Raw genomic sequence first — 25,388 nt, forward strand, 5'->3', positions numbered from 1 at the left:
GAGAGGGGGAAAGGTGTAAACGCTCTATGCGTGTCAGGAAAACCTGTTTAGGATGCATGGAAGAAAGGAAGGGAGATGCAGCAGTGTCGGCTCCTTCAAGGACACGAGCCAGCACTAATCACCGGTGTGATCGATATTTAAAGTGTTGAAATTATACATATCTAAATTACACAGACACCTTCTGTAACCAGTCCTAATGATTTGGTGATGTATCATTTATCATCTGTTTCTGGTCGGACTGTTGCTCCCTGTCAAAAAGAAATATGGTGTCTATTTATCTGCTCTAGTGAAGTGATAGCATCTTACGCTAAAAACATAATCAATAGAAACAGATAACAATAAAAAATAATAATAAAAACAGGGGGTTGATGTTATTGTTTAAAAAACAAAGCTAAATGAATATTGTAATAATAAATCAGAGGTTGGGCAGCTCCAGTCTGCCCCTAAAAGCGTGTAGGCTAATATATTTAACTGTAAATAAACTGTAAATGTAAAGCTAAAGCATTTTAGGTCTATGTAGTGTCAATCATTTCCTAAGTATGACTACAAACTAGCTTACAAACATCCTTACATTAGCTTTTGACTATCTGATCAGAAAGATAATGCTAATTTCCAACTAGCCGATATAGGATTTGCAGTGTTATGTTAGTTCAGTGCTTGTAGTGATGTATATAGTTTACACTTTAGTGCTAGTAGCTTTAGCTTACCATCAACACAACACACACAAGTAACTGCATAAAATACAGAATCATTGTGTGACACCAGGCTTTAATTCATTCACAACTTCAAAGCTAGTTAGCTAAATGTTACTTAACTTTTTTAAGGCAACTTTGTTAAGGCAACATTAGCAAACACTTCAGCTGGCTTTCCTGCTTAATATGTGCTTTTAATGATAGTTGATCAACCGTCCTGAAAATGAAAATGCTTATCTGCTATCTTCCTCCTCCTCATTCATTATTAGCTAAAAACTGCTAGCCTGTTGCGCAGCACATGGCACACACATGCCGGTCAAACTCAATAACGGTGTACGCTCCGGTTTTATAGGGTTTAATTTCCCCTCTCGCAACTTGTTAAGACGAGAACGTTAATTAAATCGAATCACAATTTTAATAATAAAACGGTGAATCGTTCAGACGTAGGTGCAAGCGAGGGCGACGAAGTAAGCGTGCTTACTGTTTAGCAAACGGCAACCATGCATTTTTTATTTTATTAATTAGTAGTAAAGTAGTGGTCTGCTTAGGGCCCTGACCTCAGCCCTACCAAACAGTCTTTCCTGACCAAGATCAACCTCAATGCCCAGCCATACAAACCCTATTTGTACTGAATGTGCACAAATCCCCACAGACACACTCCAAAGTCGTGTGTGAAGGCTTCCATTCATTCAGATTTGTTTATAGATATACAAATCTATATAGGGCAGTTGTAGCCTAGTGGTTTGGTTACCAGACTAGTAATCAAAAAATTCGCTGGTTCAAGCCCCATCACTGCCAGGTTGTCACTGTTGGGCCCTTAAGCAAGGCCCTTAACCCTCAATTGCTTAGACAAGATACTGTCACAGCATTGTAAGTCGCTTTGGAAAAAAGCGTCTGCTAAATGCCATGCCGAAAATGTAAAAGTAAAGGCAATTATATTCTAATGTTGCAGCACCAGTTTAGGGAAGGTCCTAAGTTAGGAAGGTGCATGAATCAGCTTGGAAAAGCTTGGTTTAAAGAACCTCCAGTGGTCTGCACAGAGCTCTGACCTCTGCCCTATTGGACAGGCTTTCCTGACCAGGATCAACCTCAGTCCTCAGCCATACAAACACTCTTTAGACTAAATGTAGATATATATGTAGAGATATGTAGAGATATGTATAGATATGTAGAGGACAGCAGTGTGGCACTATGGTCATGTGTTCCAGTCCCCTTCCATGCATTGTAAAATGTAAATAAAATCCCAGACCAACATTTTTAACATTCTTTAGAAATGACATTCAACATTTGGAACAAGACTAGCTGAGACGTATCTGCTTGTGTGTGTGTGTGTGTGTGTGTGTGTGTGTGTGTGTGTGTACAGCTACACTGTTAGCACAGACTTATTTCAAAAGGCTCCCGCAACTCCCTCCGTGCCCATTAGCAAAATCTTTGTTCTCTCGCCAGTGCGTTAAGAGCACCGCACTGAGCAATTGATTCTGCTGAGTGAACACACACACCTGGCACGCAGACACACACACGGCAAGAATCTGCAAACAACCAAACCAGACGAAGGCAGTTAAAACCAGCGTAGGAATGAATTCACCGCATGTTAGTAAATAGCTATTTTCAAAGCATGCTAACTACTAAGTAAAGTCTTTACATATTTTAAAAGGGACAGATTAAAAAAAAAATTTCTTTAAAAAAATGCCGCTAAATGAGCAGGGATGCAGCGCTTACAGGTACAAAGTTGGTCATGGCTGGCAGCTGTTTGATTCAGCTTCTGTCAAGCCATTTTTTTTAACCCAGCGGCTCATAAAACAACTCGTAAGAAGAATCCGAACAGGGAATAAAAGCTCTACCTTGCCAAACAGCTGGCAGCTGCTAGCCGCTACGCTCTAAAAGACCAGGACTAACGCTACCATGTCCAGAATCCAGAATGAGAATGTTAGCCAGGCAAATATATTAGCATGTGCTAACTCAGCCGTCCAGCACGTAATCGCACACTGAGCAAGGTTACAAATAGGTTAGCTCCGATGAAAGCGCTTTCAATAATTAGGGAGCGTCTCGGGCCGGGAGAGCGCTAAGGCGTGCTCTGACCCTCATTAGCCGCACTATCAGACTGGAAGCTACGGGTGAAGAGACCCGATAAAAGGTCCCGACAAAAGCTCGGCGCGGCTGAGATTAAAAAGAGACACCGGGAGAACAGAGGAAGAGAGAAAGTGACCGAGAGATGAGATGATCCATCTTGGCGCATTAGAGAAAATCAGACCCGCACTCAGTCAAAGCTGTCAGACGGCCGTCTCTCTCTCTCTCTCGCCCTCTCTGCTTTTCTCTCCGAATGTCTCCGGGTCTCTCTCCGCACAGCATGGCATTTAGGTGAGGAATCTCAGCACTAAAAAGTTCTGTCAGTCCTATTTCCTTGTTATTGGCCCTCTCTGCACGCCGGTCCCGGCGGTCCCGCAGATTAAACGTGGGCCCTGCCGCCGTGCCGCGCAGTAGGGCATCCCACATTAATCATCTTTAAAGCGCTGACAAGCGCCACGAGCCAGAATCCCTTCCTCTATTCCTGCGTCCGCTGGATTTATCTCTCTGTCTGCTGCTAGCCATCAGTCACCTGGGAAAGAGAGCGAGCGCAAGTGAGCAGGGAAAAGGCAGGATGGTTTGTGGGAAGAAAGAGTGATTAAAGGAAGGAGACAGGCGGGAAAAACAGAGGCAATAGTAGCGGAATTTTATTAGCCTGAATATCAGAATATTATTATTATTATTTAGGGCAAAATATAATGCTAATGGGATTGATTTAAATATTAGAGAAACATAACAATGGTTTCAGATAGGTCCACAGCAAATCAGCTGATCAAGATGGAAAAAATTGCCATTGGTTGCCGTGCCCGTATATAGCACCCTTCATTCTAATGCATGACTCATAAAATGAGGGATTTTTCAATGTGGCAATAAGGGTCAATGGCAAATGATTCCACAGTTGATGGAACATAATGATCTAATCTATATGATAACTTCACAGTCAAAAGATACATAGCATTTTGTGTAATGCTTTGGGCTGTAGGAAATACAGTATAAGCTGAAAAAGAACTGTTAGGGTTGCCAGGTATTATTAAACTTAAGCTGTACACAATATGTCACTTGATTGCTCCTCTGTATCAAACTGCCCTGTCGAAAACCGAACACCTGGCAACCCCAGAGTCTGTTTGCATGTGTGGGAGGTGGTAGTGTAACGCTTTTCCTATATACAGATGTATTGTGTGTGTGTGTGTGTGTGTGTTTCTCTGTGTGTGTGTACAGCCTGGTACTGGCTTCCCTTGAGAGCATTGACTAATAGAGACAGGCCGTGATTAATTATTTTTCCCTGGTGAGAAGCCCACACACCTAACCCTTCCGAAGCAGTATGCAGACCCATGCTCTTCCTCACAAACATACACACACACACACACACACAAACCATTACTCTAAGGCTGACGTTTCATCAGTCTGTAATGACTGATAGGTGAGTCAGCATGTTCTTTTTTCAGAAGGGGTTCTAATAGAAGAGGTGCCACCTTCACTACCGGGGTGTCCACTGATGTTAAGTACAGTTTAACTACTTTGTCTGTTGACCCTTTATTGGTCCATGTCACTATTATAGTATATAATAGTATATATAGTATATAGTAGTATATGGGTTCATATGGAGAGCCGTATCGCGCACGGAGAGTCACCTGCAGTGGTCATAATTGCACCAGTTATGAGGAATCTTTTTGGCATTCCCACCCTGGGACGAGCCAATCATCGTTCATATAGGCAGAGCTGAGATTTGAACTCACGAGTTTGAGATTTTGTAGGGTCTTTGTAGCCATTTGCTAAACAACAATGCAGTTTGGGTCAGGTTTTATTAATTATTAATTTTATTAATTATTATTATTATTCAATATTATATAGAAATAGAAATCCAACCAATTTAAACTAGATTGATGGTTTTGGACTCGTACTAGTTAGTAACATGATAATTATGATGAATTACATTCTGTAATTTTAATGGTACACGTATGCAAACTCAAGATCCCCATAGTGTGTGTAGCCTATCGTTTATGGCAAGCCGTAGCAATGTTTTTTGCTTGAAAGTGCATTTTAAGACTTTTAAGCTGTGTGTGTGTGTGTGTGTGTGTCATCACGGTGGCAGGTGACAGGGAGGTGGTTAAGAGTGTGACAGGCACTCGACCAAGCCATCAGGACTCCATTACCGAGCCTATTGATTGTATACGGATGAATTAAAGAGCCAGATTCAAGAGGCACACTCGCACTGTCTTTACAAACCCCCACACTCACACCAACACAAACTGGTAACTCGGCGAACATCGAATCACGCAGCTCATCACCATCGCTTCATCGAGCTGTCAATCATGTCAACGGACTAAAAAAAAAGAGCTACGCAGGTCAGCTCCTCGAGACATGCAAAGAAGCCTGTAAAAATCAGAACCCGCTTCTCGTCCACAGATAAAAGGGAACAAATAGGTTGCTCAGCTCAAAAAGTGCATTTGACCCGCCCTCGGAACGTAAAGACCTTCATCGGCTGCGGAGCGTGATTGAACCAGGCCTTGTTTACTCTTGCAGATGGTGATTGCTTTGGCACGACTCGAATTAGCTTGTCAGGGCAATAAAGCTGACCAGTGCAGAGCCAAGAGATGAAACAAGAGAAGAGAGTGACATGAGAGGAGAGGCAGGGGAAGAGAGAGAAAAGACAAAGAAGAAGGAAGGACAAAAAGTGGCTTAGAAGTAAAGACGAAATAAAGACGAAGGTTTATTATAATGGATTTTAAATGATTTGGGATTTTGTGACCTTTCTAGTATCAGTATATTAGGACAGACATTCTATTATTCTATTGTTCATTGTGCCATGGATTAATTTGCAAGTGGCAAACCAATACATGTTCTAGTAACATTTAAAAATGTGTGTTTAATTTTAGATTCAATCTATATAGACGATTATAAACACAGGTTATTAAATTTTTTTGTTTGGCTTGATGCAGTAACACACCCCGATCTATCCTGTAGCCAATCACGTCTGTATGGAGATGCCTGGCTGATAGCACAGTTGGTGATTTGAACCCTGGCTCCAAGCAGTAGTGGGGTAGCCTAATTTACCACTGTATATATTTACATTTATCCAAAAATTTGGTATTTAAACATGTTATTGGGAATTACACTCAAAAGCTGCAAAGACACACCCAAAATATGCAGAGCTGAGGTTAGGCAATTGTATGGTTAAAATAATAATAATAATAATAATAATAATAATTTATTACAATTCAATTTATTACTATAAAAATTTTTTTCTTTTTTTATATCTTTTTATATCTTTTATATCTTTTTTATATTATTTTTATTATAATTATTATTAATAATAATAATTTTAAAAAATAGGTTAAAAATAAATAAAATAAATACAAAAATTACATTTAATGCATGGAAAACTGATGTAAAAAACAAAAAAAAAACAGTTGTAAAAAATAAAATAAATAAAGCTGACAAACACAGTATTTTTATTATTGTTATTATTATTGTTATTAATAATAATAATTAAAAAAATAATAAAAAAGATATTTTAAAAAAATAAAAAATGTTAAACAATAGGCTACGGCTATTTTTTTTTTTCTTTCTGACTCATGACTTTAATAAATAAGAAACAATAAATAAAATAAATAAAAAATACATTTAATGCATTGAAAACTGGTGTAAAAATATAAAAAACTTTATTTTATTAAAAATAAAATAAATAAAATATATATAAGCTGGCAAACACCTTATTGTTATTGTTATTATTGCCTTATTATTATTATTAAAAATAATTTTTAAAATAATAATTTAATTTAAAATAATAATTTGGGTCATGGCTATTATTTTGTCTTGCTGACTCATGACTCTAATCAATAAAAAAAATACAATAAAAATAATATATATATATATATATATATATATATATATATATATATATATATAATTTTTATTTAATTAATGGAAACTTACATTTAATTAATGGAAACTGGTGTAAAGATCTAAAAAAATATATATATATATAAGCTGACAAAAAAGATGTGCAGGGATGCTGCAGGACAGAAAGAAAAAAATGACCAAATGAGCAATAGAGGGAAGAAAAGAGGGAGAAGAGAGAGAGCACGAAACAGAGGTGCATGGAATTGTAATCGATTACCTATTTTTCAAAGTCACTTAAAGTGTCCAGAGCACGGGGCCGTTAAGTAGTGGTGCCGGGGAATAGGGTTTGAGTATGCAGCGGCACGACCGGAGTGAGCGGAGGGAGGGAGGAGGAAGGAGGGATAGACGGAGGGAGGAAGGGAGGGTTGCTGGGACGAGCCGGCAGGCTAACATTGACCCTGCTTGCTTCTCACTGATGGATCTGTGCTTTTGCAGGAAATAGTTCTGACAGGCCAATATATGTGCGGGGATATCTGCCCCCAGAGAAAGTCCTGTGTGTGTGTGGGGTGGGGGGGGGGGGGGGGGGGGGGCTGATCCATCACCCACTCATAAAGTAAACACATCATGTGAAGACAAACATAACAGTGCCCTCTGAAGTCAAGGATGGCCCTGAGCCCAGAGCTTTTAATAAGGGGGAGTAGGATTACACCTGCTCCGTATGGATTTGGATGTTTGGGATTATGTTTATATGTGTGTGTGTGGGGGGGGGGTTAACACTTTGGGTCCTCTGGCAGCTTTTTTGGGCACATACAAAATACACATTTGTTTACTTAACAACATTCATTGATAGTTGTGGTTACTGTTTGAAGAAAATTCAGCTGGCACAGCGGGCGGAACTGGTCATAAAGTAAGTGTTCACAAAGCTCGTCCATTTAAAGGGAAGATATGATTGGTCAGTTTTACTTTCATTTGGAATTCTGACAGGGACTACTTTAATTTAACCCTTTACATTCCAATGCAAGTTGAAAAGGCAGGTATGAAGGGTTTATTTGCTTAGATTTGCATTTGTTAGAATGAGGGTGTAGAGGTCCCCTTCTTCCAGGGAGCTATAGCATAACTGATACAGGGCTAACACAGAGCCGCTGTGCTACGACAGACCCTGTGTTAAGTGTTTTAAATTGATGCACTTCTTTTACAGGATGTTCTGTCCATTTCACCGCTATTATATACAATCTATAACACAGAAAAACACCCTGTGATGTAAGCTCAAAGTGGACAAACACAATTAACTCCAGCACTTCCGCCCGTACTCAGATCTACAGTTAGCACGTGAGGCGCAGGTGGCCACAAAAACAAGGTCCTCATTTCCTGTTTGTATATATACATAAATATGGGTTTGCATGAGGTAATCGCATATCTGACCACCATGCTGTACTGTTCATAATGTTCAGTCCATCCAGGATATCCTGTTTTCAGACGGATCTATTGTCTCTGGCGTTATAAATAGCCGCTCTGATTGGCCAGATGTGAAAGCTTGAGAGACAGAAGAGTGGAACAGGAAAGCTCGGAGTTTAAATAAAGGGGTTTGGGGTTTTATTTCGACGCTTTGGGATCGTGAGCGATGGTTTATATGCGAGGTGTGAGTTTATATCACGTACGCATCCTACAGCTTTACAGCATTTTCATCAACCGCTTTTATTGTCCTGGTCAGGGTTGCGGTGAGTCCGGTTGACCTGGAAACACTGAGCGTGTGCAGGAATACTCAAGAACAGGGCGCTAATCAATCATCCAGACATGAACTGTGTTTGAATTTGTCTCTATTCAAAAGAGCATTTATATAGCTGGGCACAGATGTTGGTCAATAAAGGCTGAATTGATGTTCTAGTTCATGTATGTGGGAATTTGTGCCCATATATAAAAGCATTTGTATGACTGGGCAGTGATGTTGGTCAATATAGGCTCACTTGATGCTCAGGTTCATGTCTGTTGGAATTTGTGCCCATTCAGTCAAAAGAGCATTTGTATAACTGGGCACTGATGTTGGTCAATAAAGGCTCAACTGATGTTCTGGTTCATGTCTGTGGAAATTTGTGCCCATTCCATTAGAAGAGCATTTGAATAACTGGGCACTGATGTTGGTCAATAAAGGCTCAATTGATGCTCAGGTTCATGTCTGTTGAAATTTGTGCCCATTCAGTCAAAAGAGCATTTGTATAACTGGGCACTGATGTTGGTCAATAAAGGCTCAACTGATGTTCTGGTTCATGTCTGTGGGAATTTGTGCCCATTCCATTAGAAGAGCATTTGAATAACTGGGCACTGATGTTGGTCAATAAAGGCTCAACTGATGTTCCGGTTCATGTCTGTGGGAATTTGTCTCTATTCAAAAGAGCATTTATATAGCTGGGCACTGATGTTGGTCAATAAAGGCTGAATTGATGTTCTAGTTCATGTATGTGGGAATTTGTGCCCATATATAAAAGCATTTGTATGACTGGGCAGTGATGTTGGTCAAGAAAGGCTAAATTGATGTTCCGTTTATGTCTGTGGGAATTTGTGCCCATTCAGTCCAAAGAGCATTTGTATAACTGGGCACTGATGTTGGTCAAGAAAGGCTGAATTGATGTTCATGTCTGTGGGAATTTGTCTCCATTCAAAAGAGCATTTGTATAACTGGGCAGTGATGTTGGTCAATACAGGCTAAATTGATGCTCAGGTTCATGTCTGTTGGAATTTGTGCCCATTCAGTCAAAAGAGCATTTGTATAACTGGGCACTGATGTTGGTCAATAAAGGCTCAACTGATGTTCCGGTTCATGTCTGTGGGAATTTGTGCCTATTTAAAAGAGCATTTGTATGACTGGGCACTGAAAGGCTGAATTGATGTTCCAGTTCATTCCAAAACTGGTCAGCAAGGCTTTTGTTCATGTCTTTATAGATCTTGCTGTGTGCACAAAGGGCCTTCCCCAACTGTTGTGGCTAAAAGGAGTGCCCCCAAACTTTTGTCCTTATAGCTAATGTAGCTAATGAGTGTAAATACAGAAAAGTGTTTATAATAAACTGGTTATAAAGTATATAAAGGTGCTCCACCCAAATAGAGCAATCACGTGGTGTTTATTGATTTTATTCAATTTTTTTAGAGATTGTTATTTAGGTTTTAGTTTCACCACATTCGATGGGATAAGAAGCGACTTTAAACACAGTATCCAGGAGTCTGTGAGGTGCACTAGGTTAGTTGCTCCTCCAGGGCTGCTGGGCTGACTGAGCTCGCCTCTGCTGTAATGAGGGACCGGAGACAGGAGGCCGAGGGTGACGGATTCTCCCGCTGCCGAAATCTGAGCCACTTAATCCACGCACCGCACACACACACTACTTGTCTCTCCGTCACACTGTGCAAAATTAGATCCAAATACTGCTCCGCTCGACCGATTCAGCGATGGAAAGTTCTCATGTAGGTCACCGCTGGTGTTAAATCACACTCTTGACTTTTTTGTGTCGCTTTTTTTTTTCTTCTCAGGCAAGAAGAAGGTGTCTCTGTACGACAGTCAGACTCCCATCTGCCCCATCTGCCAAGTGCTGCTGCGCCCCAGCGAACTGCAGGAGCACATGGAGCAGGAGATGGAACGGCTAACTCATTTGCACATTAGGTATAACACCTAACACACCATTTTATTTATGCATTTTATTCCTTGTCTATTAATTTTGCATAGCAAATTAGTCTTTCAATGCTGGAAACCCTGATCGCATCCCTCTGACACATGTGCAGTCCATAACCCCTTTAGTAGATTCATGCATGAGGCCAGTCCCTCGCATGGAGAGTCCTACACTGATCTCCGCATTCCTTCACGTCTGTACAGGCGCTTTGTGGTACTAACCAGGGTCCTTACATAGCATCGAACACCCCACCCCTTCTTTTTTTAAATCTGGACTTTTCCTACCCAGCAGATTTAGGTGGGCAATTTTGTCTGCTCCAGGCACTGCCCTTAGTGCCCACTAGGGGTGCCCAGCCGACCGGTAGAAGAGCTGAGATCCAAACTAGGGGCAAAATAGTGTCAGTATTGTTCTTTTTGTTCTTATTGCTTCATTCTGGTTAGAGTGGGTCTGGGTAAAACTGGGTAAAACTGGCAGAAGGTGGAAATCCTGGACAGGGTGGCAGTCCATTGCATGGAATAGCTTATGTGTGCAGTTTCATGTATTAGGAATGTGGAAGGAAGATGGATTTCCCAGGAAAATTAATAAATAAATAAATAATAAAATAAAATCAATAAATAACAATTATATATATATTTTTTTATTTTTTATTTTTTTTTTACATATTTTTTTGTTTGTTTTTTTACAGATATATATATATATATATATATATATATATATATATATATATATATATAAATGTAAAATATATAAATGTAAAAATATTATACATATATACTGTATATATATATATATATATATATATACAGTATATATACTGTATATATATATGTTTTTTTTTTTTATTTTTTTTTTTATTCCATTTATTTATTTATTTTTTAAATGCAGAGACACATTGATTATCGGTAATAATGTTAAATGTCCCCAGCGTTTCTGACATTACACCACGGGTTTGGAAGCCCCCCTTTAATAAATCAGCCGTGCCACTGTCCCGGCTTCTGAGCGGCCGGGTTAAGCGTGGCTGGTGGATCAAACGGATCCACACAACGCGCCATCAATCACTGGACTTATAACAATTCACTCGGAGTATAGAGTGACCTCTGAGCTAAACATGAGCAGCTGGATCTTCCCCTCCTGTATCGCTACGGGCAGGAGAGCTCAACCTGGAGTTACGATGTAAACAGTGCGGCGTGTGTATTTAGCCTAGTCTGGATTACTAGGAGATAAACCAAAACTAAAAGCTAAACCACACTCGTTTCCTACCACCCATCGTTTCTGATATGCTGGCGGACTAAGACCCTGTGGGTGAGAGGTATCAATCGCGTCTATTTAATAATTAATAAGGGCAGCGTGTTGCCATCCGCTGTGGACGGCAGCGGTTATTTAAGGAAATGCCGTCATCACTTTCTATGGATGAGGATGTTGCTTTGACCCCAGAAATCGTCCAACATGCCCCACCTAGAGTTTTGAATGCAAAACAAGAACAAATTCACAATACGATCACTATGTGGTCTAAAGTATTTGGACACCTGAGCATGAGCTTGTCGGACGTCCCGTTTCAAAAGCACATGGCATTAAAATGACCATTAGACTGACCTCGATGTGAACCGGGTACTGATGTTTTTAGCTATAGGAACGGCCACTCTTTTGAAAAGGCTTCTGACAAGACTTTAAGTATGTCTGTGGGAATTTGTGCCCATTCTGGGGGGAAAAAAGTGTTTGTGTGGCCGGGCACTGATGTTCTTAGCTATAAGAACGGCCACGTTTGTCCGTATTCGTTGATCTGGTCGCCTTCCGCTCCCGGAATGCGAGTGTGCGCCGCGCTGGCAGACACGCCCACACACTCTTCCACAGATCATTGAAAGTGACACGGCAAATTTGTGCCAATTTGTAGTAAATCTCCCTTTAATGATACCGTTTCATTCGGCAGCAAATGAGAACGGAGTGCATGTAAAATGGAGAAGGCTATTTAAGATGTAGCATTAGGCAGATGTCTGGATGGATGTGGCTGAGTGTGTCTGAGATTGGGACTGCCACTTTTCCCTCCCTTTCCCTCTCTCTCTCTCGCCCAGTGTTACTATGTCCTAGCCCTGTCCTCGGCATCCTCGCGTATGGAAATGGGAATCCATCATGCCCTTTACGCATCCGCCAGAACTCGGCAATATACATTACCCGCCGACTCCACCCCCCCAAACCCTGCCACCTAATCAATTTGCCTCCAGCCGAGCGAGCGAGAGCGGGGTGGCGAACGGCACCAAAAGCAATCTTTATCTCTGCCGTACAACCCCCCAGTCGTCGACTGGTATTTATTCAATTTTCAACATCTCCCTTGCGCTCCCGAGCCCTGTCCTCCCCTCCTGCATCTCGCTCTCATGGTGGCTGCTTTTGACAGTCTGAGCTCGACTCATTGGCAGAGAGCTTTCTCGAAATCCAGAAGCATGGAATTAATCCTTTTCTACGACTCCGGCAAACTCGTTCTTATGAATTTGTCATCGTCCCACTTCTGACTCCTTTATAACAGATCGTCAAGCACAGCGTCGAGCGGCTTCCTCTTTTTCCGTATTTCTATCTTTGTTCTGGCGTCTCGTTAGCGCGGCCCGACTCAACCACCGTACGCCTGCTGTGTTCTTCCCGTCTCCGGCTCTGTCGTTCCTATGAAAATCGTCTGACAGAAGAGACTGACGCGTTCGCCCCAAACTTAGCTTCCGATACGGCACAAGTGAGTGTCTCCAGCCCTCCTTCGGCATCTTCTCGATCCGTCTGTCTCCACGTCTGCTTTCATCTTCGTTCTAGCTCTCTCTCTCTCTCGCTGTCTTTCTCTCACCTACCTGTCACTTTGACAACAGGGCCTCAACGTTGCCTCTTCTTGTTTTGCCTCTCTGTCAGTGATGGCTGCTTTTTCACAAGTCTTTTTCGCTTATTGTCACCGTGCGGGCTGACGCTGTGAAGAACAAGGGCGAAAAAACTTCTGCGCTCGACACAAACCGTGCCCTCGTCGCCCCCGTTGTCTAGAAGATGTGTGAGACGTTACAGGGTCTTCTACTGTTGTTGGGACTGAAAAGATGCCAATCCAGCCTATACTGATTCCAACCAATAGGGCCGTCATGCTCTAAGCATATCTACACATTTTAAGTAGTAAATGATTATGTATTAATACTACTTGTATAAATTAACATATAAATTAACATTTATACAGTTAAAGCACTTGTCCCAGCATGTTTATCTGGTCTTTAATGCATTTCTTATCTTATATTTGTACCTATTGTGACTATGCTTATGTATAACTGGGTACAACTAGCCAACAAATATACACAAATAACATTTTATCAATTTTACTACAGTCATTTTAGCAATGGACAAGTAAGATGATTCATTCTGACCCTCATGTTCATTACTATAAAAAATCCTCGAAGAAAAATGTTCCCGATGAGTACGTGGGTACGTCGGTCCCGTTTGCTGGTCTACCAGAGTTAAGTGGTGTGTGTTGGAAGATAAGTAAAGGCCAGTGAGATCCATTGTGCTGGATTTATGATGCCGAGGGAGTGTGTTTATTATCTCGCGACTAGTGCACTGCCTCCGATGGGGTAATTCATCCTCTTTCAAGGCCCTGTCCTGATTTGTATCGTCTCTTTCTCCTGCTCTGTCTGTCTCTGGCTATTTCTCCGTTCCCGGATGGGACTCGATCGATCATGCCAACTGTACAAGCTCGCGCGAGGCTTATTACCTGTGTGTGGTGGGTCGGACAAAGCGCTGACTCCACCCTCACCTGTCATTTCACTGCTGTCGATATAGTTAAATTGCTTACTTTATTTAGAATGTAGGTGATTGCCTTTAGATAGATAGACAGACATACAGACAGATAGATAGATAGATAGATAGATAGATAGATAGATAGATAGATAGATAGATAGATAGATAGATAGACAGACAGGCAGACACAGATAGATAGATAGATAGATAGATAGATAGATAGATAGATAGATAGATAGATAGATAGATAGATAGATAGATAGATAGATAGATAGACACAGATAGACAGATAGAAATATAGATGGACAGACAGACAGACAGACAGACAGACAGACAGACAGACAGACAGACACCGATAGATAGACAGATAGAAATATAGATGGACAGACAGACAGACAGACAGACAGCAGACAGACACAGATAGATAGATAGATAGATAGATAGATAGATAGATAGATAGATAGACGGACGGACGGACGGACGGACGGACGGACGGACGGACAGACAGACAGACAGAAAGACAGAGACAGACAGACGGATAGATAGATAGATAGATAGATAGATAGATAGACAGACAGACAGACAGACAGACAGACAGACAGACAGACAGACAGACAGACAGACAGATAGATACATGCCACCATATCTGCTGATTTTGCAAGGACGTACCTCCTTGTTTTGTGTTTGTGAGATGTTCCAGGCAGCGCTTGCCAAATCACGTTGTCGGATTAGGGCCCAAACCAAATTGAATTTGTGAGCCTGGGCGGCAGGCGTCCGACACAAAGCGAACATGACAAGGGTGACATTTTTTTCTACGAGCATGCAGCCCACCTCATCATCGCACAGTCTCATAAATACCAGGGGCTGGGCGCTGCTAAAACAAAGTGAAAGAGAGTGAATGAGGAAGGTCTGGCTAGGAAATGTACAACTGAAACGTCGGATTGAGATAAAATAAGGGGACAGCTGGAGCGATTGAATGGAAAATACAGAGGAAAAAAGGAGAAATGGGACACAAAAATGATTGTACCTTTTTGTCTGAGCGAGAGAGAGAGAGAGAAAGAGCAAGAGAGATGGGGTGAAGCCGGAATAAGGAATATTAATGTTTCAGGCCAAGATCTGATTTGATACGTCTCTCCCTATTGTCAGCGGATGCTTTAGCTGGCCCGTTTAATATTTCCTGCCTTCTAATCAGTCATCTTCAATCGGCTGTGTCCGCAAGGCGGTGATTCGATGTAGACCCCCCCCCTCCAGGCTCACTTTAAGGGAGGGATGTACGAGGGGGGTGCACGCCCCTCTCCATCTTCCCTACTTTCCTTCGCTCTTTTCTGCCTCCTTAATACAATGTTTACAAGCCGGCGCATTGTCCTCGACATATTTCAAAGTCCTAAGTGCCCAAGGCGCTTCACTGACAAATCAAATAATGGCAAAATCATTTATTTCCTGCTGCCTCGACCAACCTGTGGGAGAACGAGAGAGAGAGAGAGAGAGAGCAGGAGGAAGTGAGGTTCTGAACCGCTGGTTGAGCGCATCCATGAGAATGATTACTTCAATAAAAAAATTATAACCTAAATCTGCTTAGCCGAGGTACTTTTGGACAGTAATTGTTTCAAATACAGCATGGCCCAGGGCTGCCAGGATTGAGTGGCACAGAGGGCACAGACACACCAGCCAAAGCACTGCCTCTTTTTTTCTATATCCACATGATTAAAACTGTGATGTGTGTCTCTTCTTGGACTTTTGTCACGGCTGTCTTTTTTAATGCCTGTTTGGGTCCTAAGTGAGGCGCAGCAGAGAGTGGATTCTGAGCACAAGTGAGACTTAACGGAGGAGGGACTAGTGCAAGTTTTTAAGGGTACATACACTCATATTAAAGTGATGGAATGGGGGGTCAGGGGGTCCTGATTTGGGGCATCTAGGGACAGATCCAAAACACGGTACTCCCTTGCCTCAACTTATATTATCCTGAGATCCAAAGCTGAGTGTTATGAGCCTTAGACAAAGGGTAGAATCATCAACAAAAGACATTGGCATTTGGAACCTTGATAAAGGTAAGCAGCATGGTGGGCTATGGTAAAGAAAAAAATACTATGGACCGATCCCCAGCCTTTGGTAAATAGAGACAAAATAGTTTTTTTTGTTTAGGTATATTAACAATGCAAGCACTATGAGTTAATCATGTTCCCAATATGCAGATCAGCAATGGTCTAGTTTGTGTATCTATACTAGGTCTGGGACTCACCAGGAGTTCCAGTTGTTTTCTAGTTACCACCTTATATGTCCATTTAAAAGCAATAAACCATGACTTAGACTGTGTGGACTTAGTTATGGCTTTGTCTGCCTACTGGATCCCAGCCAGCACAAGCAGTATTTTGTTTACTGGACTACTTGTTACAACAGTAGTGCTAATTTCAGTAACAGTTGACCACACGATCTGTTTCAACAGGTTCTGTTCCCCCTCTGAATGTTAACAACCCTAACACCACTAACCATTAACTTCTGTTCTGCTTACATTTATTTACATTTTTGGCATTTGGCAGATGATTTTATTCAAAGCGACTTACAGTACAGTGACAGTATACAGTCTAAGCAATTGAGGGTTAAGGGCCTTGCTCAAGTCCCCACCAGTGGCAACCTGGCAGTGGTGGGGCTTGAATCAGAGACCTTTCGATTACTAGTCCAGTACCTTAACCACTAGGCTACACTATTTACAACATAAAATAATAGTTACATAATAATAATCATTTATAATAATCACCTTTAGTATATGCTCATATACACCTGTTATCTCCATCTATATAAACTCCCTCCTCCATACAATAAACTGGAAGCTTACTCTGATTGTCCATGTGTGATAAGTTTCTTCCCGTGTGCACTCAGATTTTGCAGGGCTCTTTCTCTCATACTCATAGCAGCAAATGACACTGAAGTAGATGATCTGAGCACCAAGATATCTTTAACACCTACCTAGCAAGCAAGCTAACTCAAACGTTACTTTAATAGTACACATCATTATCATTTATTTTTGCTCAATAAGCCAACAATATAACATTGAAATGTCCATTGAGCACTGAATTCTTATTTTCCTTCTTTCCTTCTACCCACAGCAAGAACCCATCACCAAAGGATCTCAGCACAGCGCCAGGCACGCCCAAGGTAAGACGGCCTTTTTTGGTTCAAATGAAGTTAATGGCAGAGAAAGCTCTTCTCCGTTCTATTAGGCCAGAAGAAGAGCACCACTTAAGTGGGGGAGGAATTATGGAATTATGGTCTTTTATTTCCTGCAGTAATGTACTTATTGAAAAGCGAGAGCTCGGGCCTCGTTAACAATCATATGGTAATGGCAGGGAGAATGAGTTTATTGTTCTACTCGGTCTTAATAGGGGGAGGAGACGTTCAGGACAGGATTTGCGCATGATTTTTATTTTAACCTTCAGCCGGACAAATTTGGATCAACTTCTTTAAAGATGCTTTTTATATTTCAACAATTCGGGAGAGAGAAGTACTGGTCACTGGTGACTGGTGTCTCGCCAATTATTGAGGCCCACTTGGCATGATCTTATCATTTACTTCTTTAGAGGAGATTTCCTAGGTTATGTAAATGATTAGACAGGACTTATTATCAAATATTATGTATAAAACTGACACATCACACTTTAATATCCACCTGATCCAAATATCCAAAAGAACCAGGCAACCAGGCAAAGGCCAATGATTCTGATAAATGGGACTAGAAGGGCAAGTCACATCATTATTCCAGTCTGGGAGAATAAAAGACAAGCGTCCGAACAGAGGAAAATGAGGTTCCGACACACGCTTAGACAAAGCTTGAAGCTTAGACCAAAGAATCAAGTTGGGCAGGGAAGTGGCCACACAGACGTGACAGAGCATTCCACTACTTGTATTTAGTATTCCTCACCAGTGTGTGGAAAATGAAGAGGCCAGCTGGGACCGGGGGGCTATGTGAGCTGGCAGATTGGGCGCGGCATGCCAGTTCTAAAGGGGATTAACCCCGATCTGGCCCGGCCTGCTTTTCGCACTCCTCTCGAGCGCCCATCGCCATAGCGACTCCATGCCAGCCCGGGCTGGAGCTAATTCGATGGGTCAAAGGCCGACCCTATCGCCGACGTACTCGTTTTCCATCAGCACGAGATGAACTTTTAATTGGCCTACGAACAATAAAGCGAGCAAAGTCATATTCAAATGTCATTATTTGAAACGTTTCCTGCGGCAAGAGCCATGACTGATTAGAAAATCTTATATTGCGAGGACGCGTTCCATTTCTCATATTCAGTACAATACACAGCTGCATAACTGGTTTACACACACACATACACACACACACACACAATAATATTTTTTTCTTTTCTCTGTCTCTCTCTCTCGTGCAATATTCCCCAAGCTCCGAAGGCTTTGAGTTGGCAAATAAATTGTTTCCTGACCTCGCAATTCAAAAGCATAAGAAGCCATGCATAATGTCTAATTTACTGTCCCCGTGGAGCCAGCCCGCCATTTTTCACGTATTAATATTAGATTACAGTTGTCACCCACTAAAGCCGCCGTCCCTCCACTCACTTTGATTAATTGGAGAGGATTGTAAATACAAATATTTTATGGCCGGCTCATAAAAGGCTAGCCAGAGATCAAGACTCCTCGTGAAATAAGCGAGGCACATTCTGCTGCCTCTGCAGGCATCACAGGAATAAAGATTTGTTTCTATTGTGCTGTGGGGGGGGGTTAAAAAAGCCGATTTACCTGCTAGCACAAGCTTCAAGCCTAGATCATCAGGCTGTAAGGCATCAACACTAGCTAAACTTTATTTATGTAAGATAATCCAGAAATCCTGGACACTTGTTGGGAATACCTGGGATGACCAGACATTGTTTAAAATGTTTGTGGGAATTTATCTGGGACGAGAAAGTCTAAGCCACCAATGACACCAATGCTGATGATCCAGTTGATTTCAAAAGTTTTCAGTCATACCAATAAGATAGACACAGATGTGCTTCCCAACAAGCAACACTACCACCTCACTACCCCACTACTCAACTACTTGTATTGACTCCGACCATCCAACACTGCTCGTATACTCCTGTCTGGCTCACTTCAGAACCCTAAAAGTAGCGCTCTGCTCTAGGCTAGCAACATTCCCCGTAATGGTTATCCGTCAGAAATGATGAACAGGTCCGTGGATGACATATTTATCCTTTGCATGACTGCAGACTGTTCATCTTTCAGACTCCCTGACTCTCTCTCTGTCTTTGTGTTCTTTAGTCTCTCCTGTTGTCAGTGCACATCAAGCGCGAGGGCGAGTCTCCGGTAATCTCGCCCCTCTCCTCCGACGACCCGCACCACTCTGACAGATACCAGGTGAGTGGAACATACGCAGCGTTTCAGGCATGGCAGGTGACACGCACACCGATGCCCGTCCGCCCGCGCTCTGCCAGACTCATGCAGATACGATCCATTTATTTAAGTTCGATTTAGGCCTCGTGGCAGTTCGAGATAGTAGATGACAACTGCTCTCAAACAAAACAAACGTCTTAAGCCGAAGTAAAGATCTCGTAGATAAGAGCACAATTAAGCACAATGTCAAACTAAGGATAGATTAGATAAACCGGCCGCTGTGTATATATGTGTTCCGGAATTCGCCTCTCATAATTTCCCTCAGACTTATCCCTGAATGGATCTGACTGCCGGCCACATTAAAAGAGAGGGAAGATCTGCTCTCTCAATCTCCAGCTGCAGATTTGCTCAGGCCATAATGTGTGCCCTGCTCTGATATGTAATCATGCATGGTTTAACCCCCGGGCTAATCTCAGGCGGCCCCCTGCGCACCACCTCGCTGCTTCAGTGTCCTTGAAATGTTTGCTTCCTGTCTTCTTCTCCTCTGGAGTCGTGGCTTTATGGAATTGGGTCTCACCTCATCTGTCTATTACCCTCAGCCATACAAGAACCATCTCTTGATGGCTCGAAATATGTCGGATCTGACTGCTCTAATAAACTGTGTTTGTGATCAGTGTCTGGGACAAAGGAGAGATAAGGTTAGAAGTACTGAAGCATATCAATTAACTTTGGAATAGATTAGAATTTTTTTACCTTTTATTGCATTTTCTTATGTGGGGTTTTCTAATATAAAACAAGCATGACTCAAGTACACCTAGAAAGGAGTATAGTGTATATCATTCTATTTAAATCAGGTTTTAAATACTTTTCTTATAGTGGGCATACTACTTATTTATTGCTAATATAGATTACATATGTCATTTTCTATTCACGGCAAAACATTTAACGTGATTTACTCACTATTATTTAAACACATCTGGATCCCATATATAGCAATTTCTTCATAATAATAATAATTTCTTTGTGTACTATTTATAATATTGTAACTACGTTCTTAATAATTCACAATACAGGTTTATTGCATCTTTTTTCCCTCTATTATTTTCTGCTATTAATATTCCTAAAAGTAAGCAGTACATACCTGTATGTCTGTATCTATATATTTAATATTTCAACATTGGCCAGCCATTATGCATCTGTGGCGTGACTAGTAACACCAAGGACAGCAACACTAAAGACAACTGCACTCAACTATTAATTAATCTGAAGTTTAATTTAATATTTTATAAATATTTAAGTCACACCACCAAGAAAGTCAATTTGCCTCATATTTAATGTTTCATGGTCAATTCTCTCTAATATGTATGGTATTATTATTATTATTACAATTATAATTATTCCTGTTCAATACATTTACATGTACATGGTAATGTTATCATTACGCTTCAAAAGAACAGCTTCACGTGCACTGTACACTTATTTTAATTGTTTAATTGTGACGTTCATCATGCATAAAATCAAGTCTCTTTTTTTTACTTTTTAATGCTACACCGAAGTGCTCAGACATTTCCAAGGAATTGAAAGAATCTGACATCTTGACATGGAATACAATTATTTATTCACTTTCACTAAGGGTCACCGTGGAAGCGTATTGTTTATTTTATGCCATGCTTGTGGTTGAGATGGCTGAATTTGATACATACAAGCACATTTGGTCATATAGTGGTTTTCCAACATGTGTAAGTGTCACTAAGCTAAATGTGATGTACAAATGCATTTATTTTCACTGAGTCACCGTGTGCTCATGTCTGTATGTAGACCCAAGATCTGTTGATAGCACTGCTAGGGATTCAAACCCTGGATCCCAGCGGTAGTGGGCTAGTGTAATTTACCATGTAATTTATTGTGATATAAGTTATACAAACTTATCCAGCACACACCAACCTTGTGCAAAAAGTAAATGCCCCCAACATGTCAAGTGTCACTAAGCTAAATGTGATGTACAAATGCACTCATTTTCACTCTCAACTCCACCAGGTAACAGTGGGCACAATGCAGAATACACTCTAGACATGCACCAACTTATTGCAGGGCAAAATGAGTTCACACATATTTTACCAACCCACAAGCCAATCCACCTTCTCCACACAGGCGGTGACCAGTGGTGACGATTTTTAAAACTCATATTGCTTGTAAGCTACATAACTAAAACCACAATTTATGTTTTATAATTACAATTAAGTACTAATTATTTAGGTAGAGTGTGTAAATTGCGCTTTGCTGCCCCCTGGAGGCCAGAGTAAATCCTGCATTCAGCCCGGTCTGACCTTTTTAGACTCTGACTCGCGCATGCGCGTCACGTGACTCCGGCCAATATGGCGCCCGCGATGTGAATGGGATTGTTTACTGATGCTAATGTTTTGCAATCCTCGTCCATCCTGATTTAATCGAGCGCGCAGCCCGACATGAAGCGTTGCCGGACTCGGACTGTGTGGTTGCGGTCGCGGTAGAAATGGAGGAAGAGGAGGAGGTGAGAACAAACGGAAAGAGAGAAGTAGGTGTTGAGACTGACTAGCTGCGTTAAAGCAATCCGCTTCCATCCTGCTGTGTGCGCCTCACTGAGCATTTACTGGGTTATTCTGGGTGAAGTTCATACTCTCACTTATCCCTAACTGTGCTTTATTTTTCTTTCTCTTTAGACGTTCCTGCGAGTGCGGGCAAACAGACAGACACGCCTCAACGGTACGTAGTGTTTACATCTGCACCTCCAGCGCCATTATTACATCCTTAATGATGGAGCTACTTCATTAACTCCCTGACCAATAATCACTGTGTCATATGAAAGCCAATTTCATAATTCACTTCATATTTGGACAGTTTCCCTTAGTTATTTGCATACAGCTTAATAACACGTATAAAGCAAATGCACCTTTATATATATTTTTATATAGCTGTATATGGTCAATTAATGGGCTCCCTTATGAGACTGAAACCTGTACATAATCATAATTGCCCCTTTTCCACTGTGTGGTACCCTTCGGTAAGTTTGCATCCAAACCCAGAACCATTCGTACCATACCTGTACGTCTACTGGACCAGTAATCATAAGCTTGCCGGTTTAAGCCTCGCCACTATAGCACTGTCGCCTCACAGCAAGAAGGTCCTGAGTTCGATTCCCAGGTGGAGCGGTCCGGGTCATTTCTGTGTGGAGTTTGCACGTTCTCCCCGTGTCTGTGTAGGTTTCCTCCGGGTGCTCCGGTTCCCTCCCACAGTCCAAAGACGTGCAAGTGAGGTGAATTGGAGATACAAAATTGTCCATGACTGTGTTCGACATTGAACTTGTGAACTGATGAATCTTATGTAACCAGTAACCACCTGTCCTGTTATGAATGGAACCAAAGTGTGTGAAACATCACGTTAAAATCCTAATAAATAAATAAAATAATAATTACACATAATTAAGAGGTTCCCTATAATTACCCCTTTTCCATTGTGTGGTACCCTACGGTACCAAAAGGTTTGCCCACACTAACAAGCAAACACATATTAACGGACTGCCCATCACTAAACACAGAAAGACAGAAATTCTGTCATAAAAACAATATACAAAACCTACTTAAGACAACACCAGGGAAAATATTAAATTTTTTGTCTCACTTTATTGTCAAGTTTATAACTTGATTAAAATGACATACACTACGTTCCGCCGTATAAATAGCCTAAATGTGCTGATACGGCGTTAAACATAAACAAACAAACAAACCAAAAGGTTTGCATCCAAATCCAGAACCATACGTACCTATACCTGTAGTGCTACTCTTTTTTTCCAGTTACTCTTTAAGTGCCCGTGAATTGGAAGTTCACTGAAGGTGAGGCTGTGATGCCCTTTTCCAGCAGATGCTGGAAGTGAAAACGCCAAACAGCAGCAATAACAGGACGATTTTCAGTCTGGTCCACTGCTGTTCTTGTATTATTTTCATTTTCCCCTGCCGTGTTTTGCTGTTGTGTTTTAAACACAGCACTTAAATTTACTCAATCAGGTGGCAATTATGTTTGACCAATCAGTGGTGTGTGCTTTTTCTCATCCCACCCCTACAGCCCACTTTGGTATATGGGTACAGAACTGGTGACTTGACAATGAAAGCGACCACTAAATGTTGGATCACTGATTACAAGCATTCCACACTACATAGTACCATGCAGTGGAAAAGATGCCCAGCTACCAGTTCTAAATGTGGTTCCTGGAGGGATATTAAGACCATGAATGTTCCAAAGCCATGCTCAATAATACCAACTGTATCAGACTGCAGTGCTTTCTGCAAAATTTTCCGCTGTAAATGTGGGAATTTGTGTCCATTTAGTCATAAAGCATTTGCAACGACAGGCCACCCTGGCTAGCAGTTGGTGTGTTCAATAGGATTAAATTCACCGTTGCCTCAAAGCTGGAAGCGTATTGTTTATTTTATGCCATGCTTGTGGTTGAGATGGCTGAGTTTGATACATACAAGCCCATTTGGTCATATAGTGGTTTTCCAAAATGTGTATATGTTACCAAAGTGTCACTAAGCTAAATGTGATGTACAAATGCATTAATAAGATAATATAAAAAAAAGTAAACATGGGCTTTATCTGAACTTTTGACACATGCGCTGCCTCTGATCACTTCTTTTTACCTGCCAGGGGCTGCCATCCGTGATTGCCCACCCCGTCTATAGCAAAGCCTCAGACATAACCAATCGTGTGTATGTAGACGCCAGATCTGTCGATAGCACTGCTAGGGATTCGAACCCTGGATCCCAGCGGTAGAGGGCTAGTGTAATTTACCATGTAATTTATTGTGTTATATGTTTTTTTTTTTTTTTTAACATATAAGTTATACAAACTTACTCGTCCTGTAGACTATAAATCTGTCTAATCTCGAAACGTTTAAATTAGGGCTGTCAAACGATTAAAATTTTTAATTGCGATTAATCTCAGAATTTTACATAGTTAATCGCGATTAATCGCATTAAAAAAAAATCTGTGTAAATGTTATAGAAAACAAGGATTTTAAGTGAAATGTTACAATTAAAATGGTGAACACATTTTATGCTAAATGTACTGATGTTAAAAACTGCTGGGACAAGAGAAAACTGTAAGGGAGTTTTATTCACTCACATATTAGGCAGTAATACTATCTAGCAGAGACCCTTGACTTCGTATATATGTCAGATGCGTAGTTATTGTAACAGACTTTTCTGTGGTTGTATCGTGACGATGGTTTGATGGACGTTTCTACACGAAGTGAGTGTGTTTTCACTAGGGATGCATCGATACCATTTTTTCCCAACCGAGTACGAGTACATGTATTTTTGTACTCGCCAATACCTATTTAGAATGATGCAATCTGGAGCATTATGGAATAGTTTAGTTTTTAGTGTAAAATAGTGCAGTGGAACAGTTGCTTGCCATCACTAATTGTAAAAAAAAAACACCGCACAGACATCATTGAGAAAGCTTCTGACAAGCTAACGTTAACGTTCATTAATAAACGCACGTAATTAACGTTGTGCACATCATACATGCGATGCGATTCTGCTGATTGAAATATTTACTTTAAAAAGATAATACAGTCCGATCCCATCTGAGCCGATTCTATCAGCACGTTCGTGGTTCACCTCGGTAAATCGTAAACGACTCTGAGTCGACTCCCGCTCTGTGGTAATAACCAGTATAATTAAGCCTGAGCTTTATAAGGTAAGCGAGTCACACACAATGTTCTGTAGTAGTTGGTGTTTATTTACAACCGCATCATTCATCATAACAGTAAACACGGAGAGATGACTGAGAAAAGAAACTTACGCTGCGCTTACAATGAATCGATTCTTGAATCACTTGTATCGACACTGTGAACAGAGTATTGAACACAAACACAGCGGTCGCTGCTTTTGTAACCGGTTTATCTTCGCTGTTAGCTCTATTTTTAAGGGTTTTTTTTGTCAAACGGAACTAAATAACATTAAACGTGCGTGTGAGCGTGGTCAGTGAGAATAATTCAATCTGTCTC

At 41.2% G+C, this 25,388-nt stretch overlaps 1 protein-coding gene across 8 annotated transcripts in view; it reads left to right on the plus strand.

The window, feature by feature from the left end:
• Positions 1–25,388, plus strand: part of rnf220a (ring finger protein 220a) — a 126,954-nt gene that overhangs the window by 80,207 nt on the left and 21,359 nt on the right. For 7 of the 8 annotated variants that reach the window (XM_062993893.1, XM_062993894.1, XM_062993895.1 and 4 more), the window contains exons 2-5: positions 10,116–10,245; positions 17,104–17,152; positions 19,271–19,366; positions 22,042–22,084. In XM_062993893.1, the coding sequence (XP_062849963.1) occupies positions 10,116–10,245; positions 17,104–17,152; positions 19,271–19,366; positions 22,042–22,084 (318 nt within the window). Of the gene's footprint in view, positions 1–10,115; positions 10,246–17,103; positions 17,153–19,270; positions 19,367–21,712; positions 21,897–22,041; positions 22,085–25,388 lie in introns of those variants that run through there. The other variant, XM_062993901.1, reaches the window with a different exon arrangement.

Source organism: Trichomycterus rosablanca, chromosome 4 (assembly GCF_030014385.1).
Source record: "Trichomycterus rosablanca isolate fTriRos1 chromosome 4, fTriRos1.hap1, whole genome shotgun sequence".
Lineage (NCBI taxonomy): Eukaryota > Metazoa > Chordata > Actinopteri > Siluriformes > Trichomycteridae > Trichomycterus > Trichomycterus rosablanca.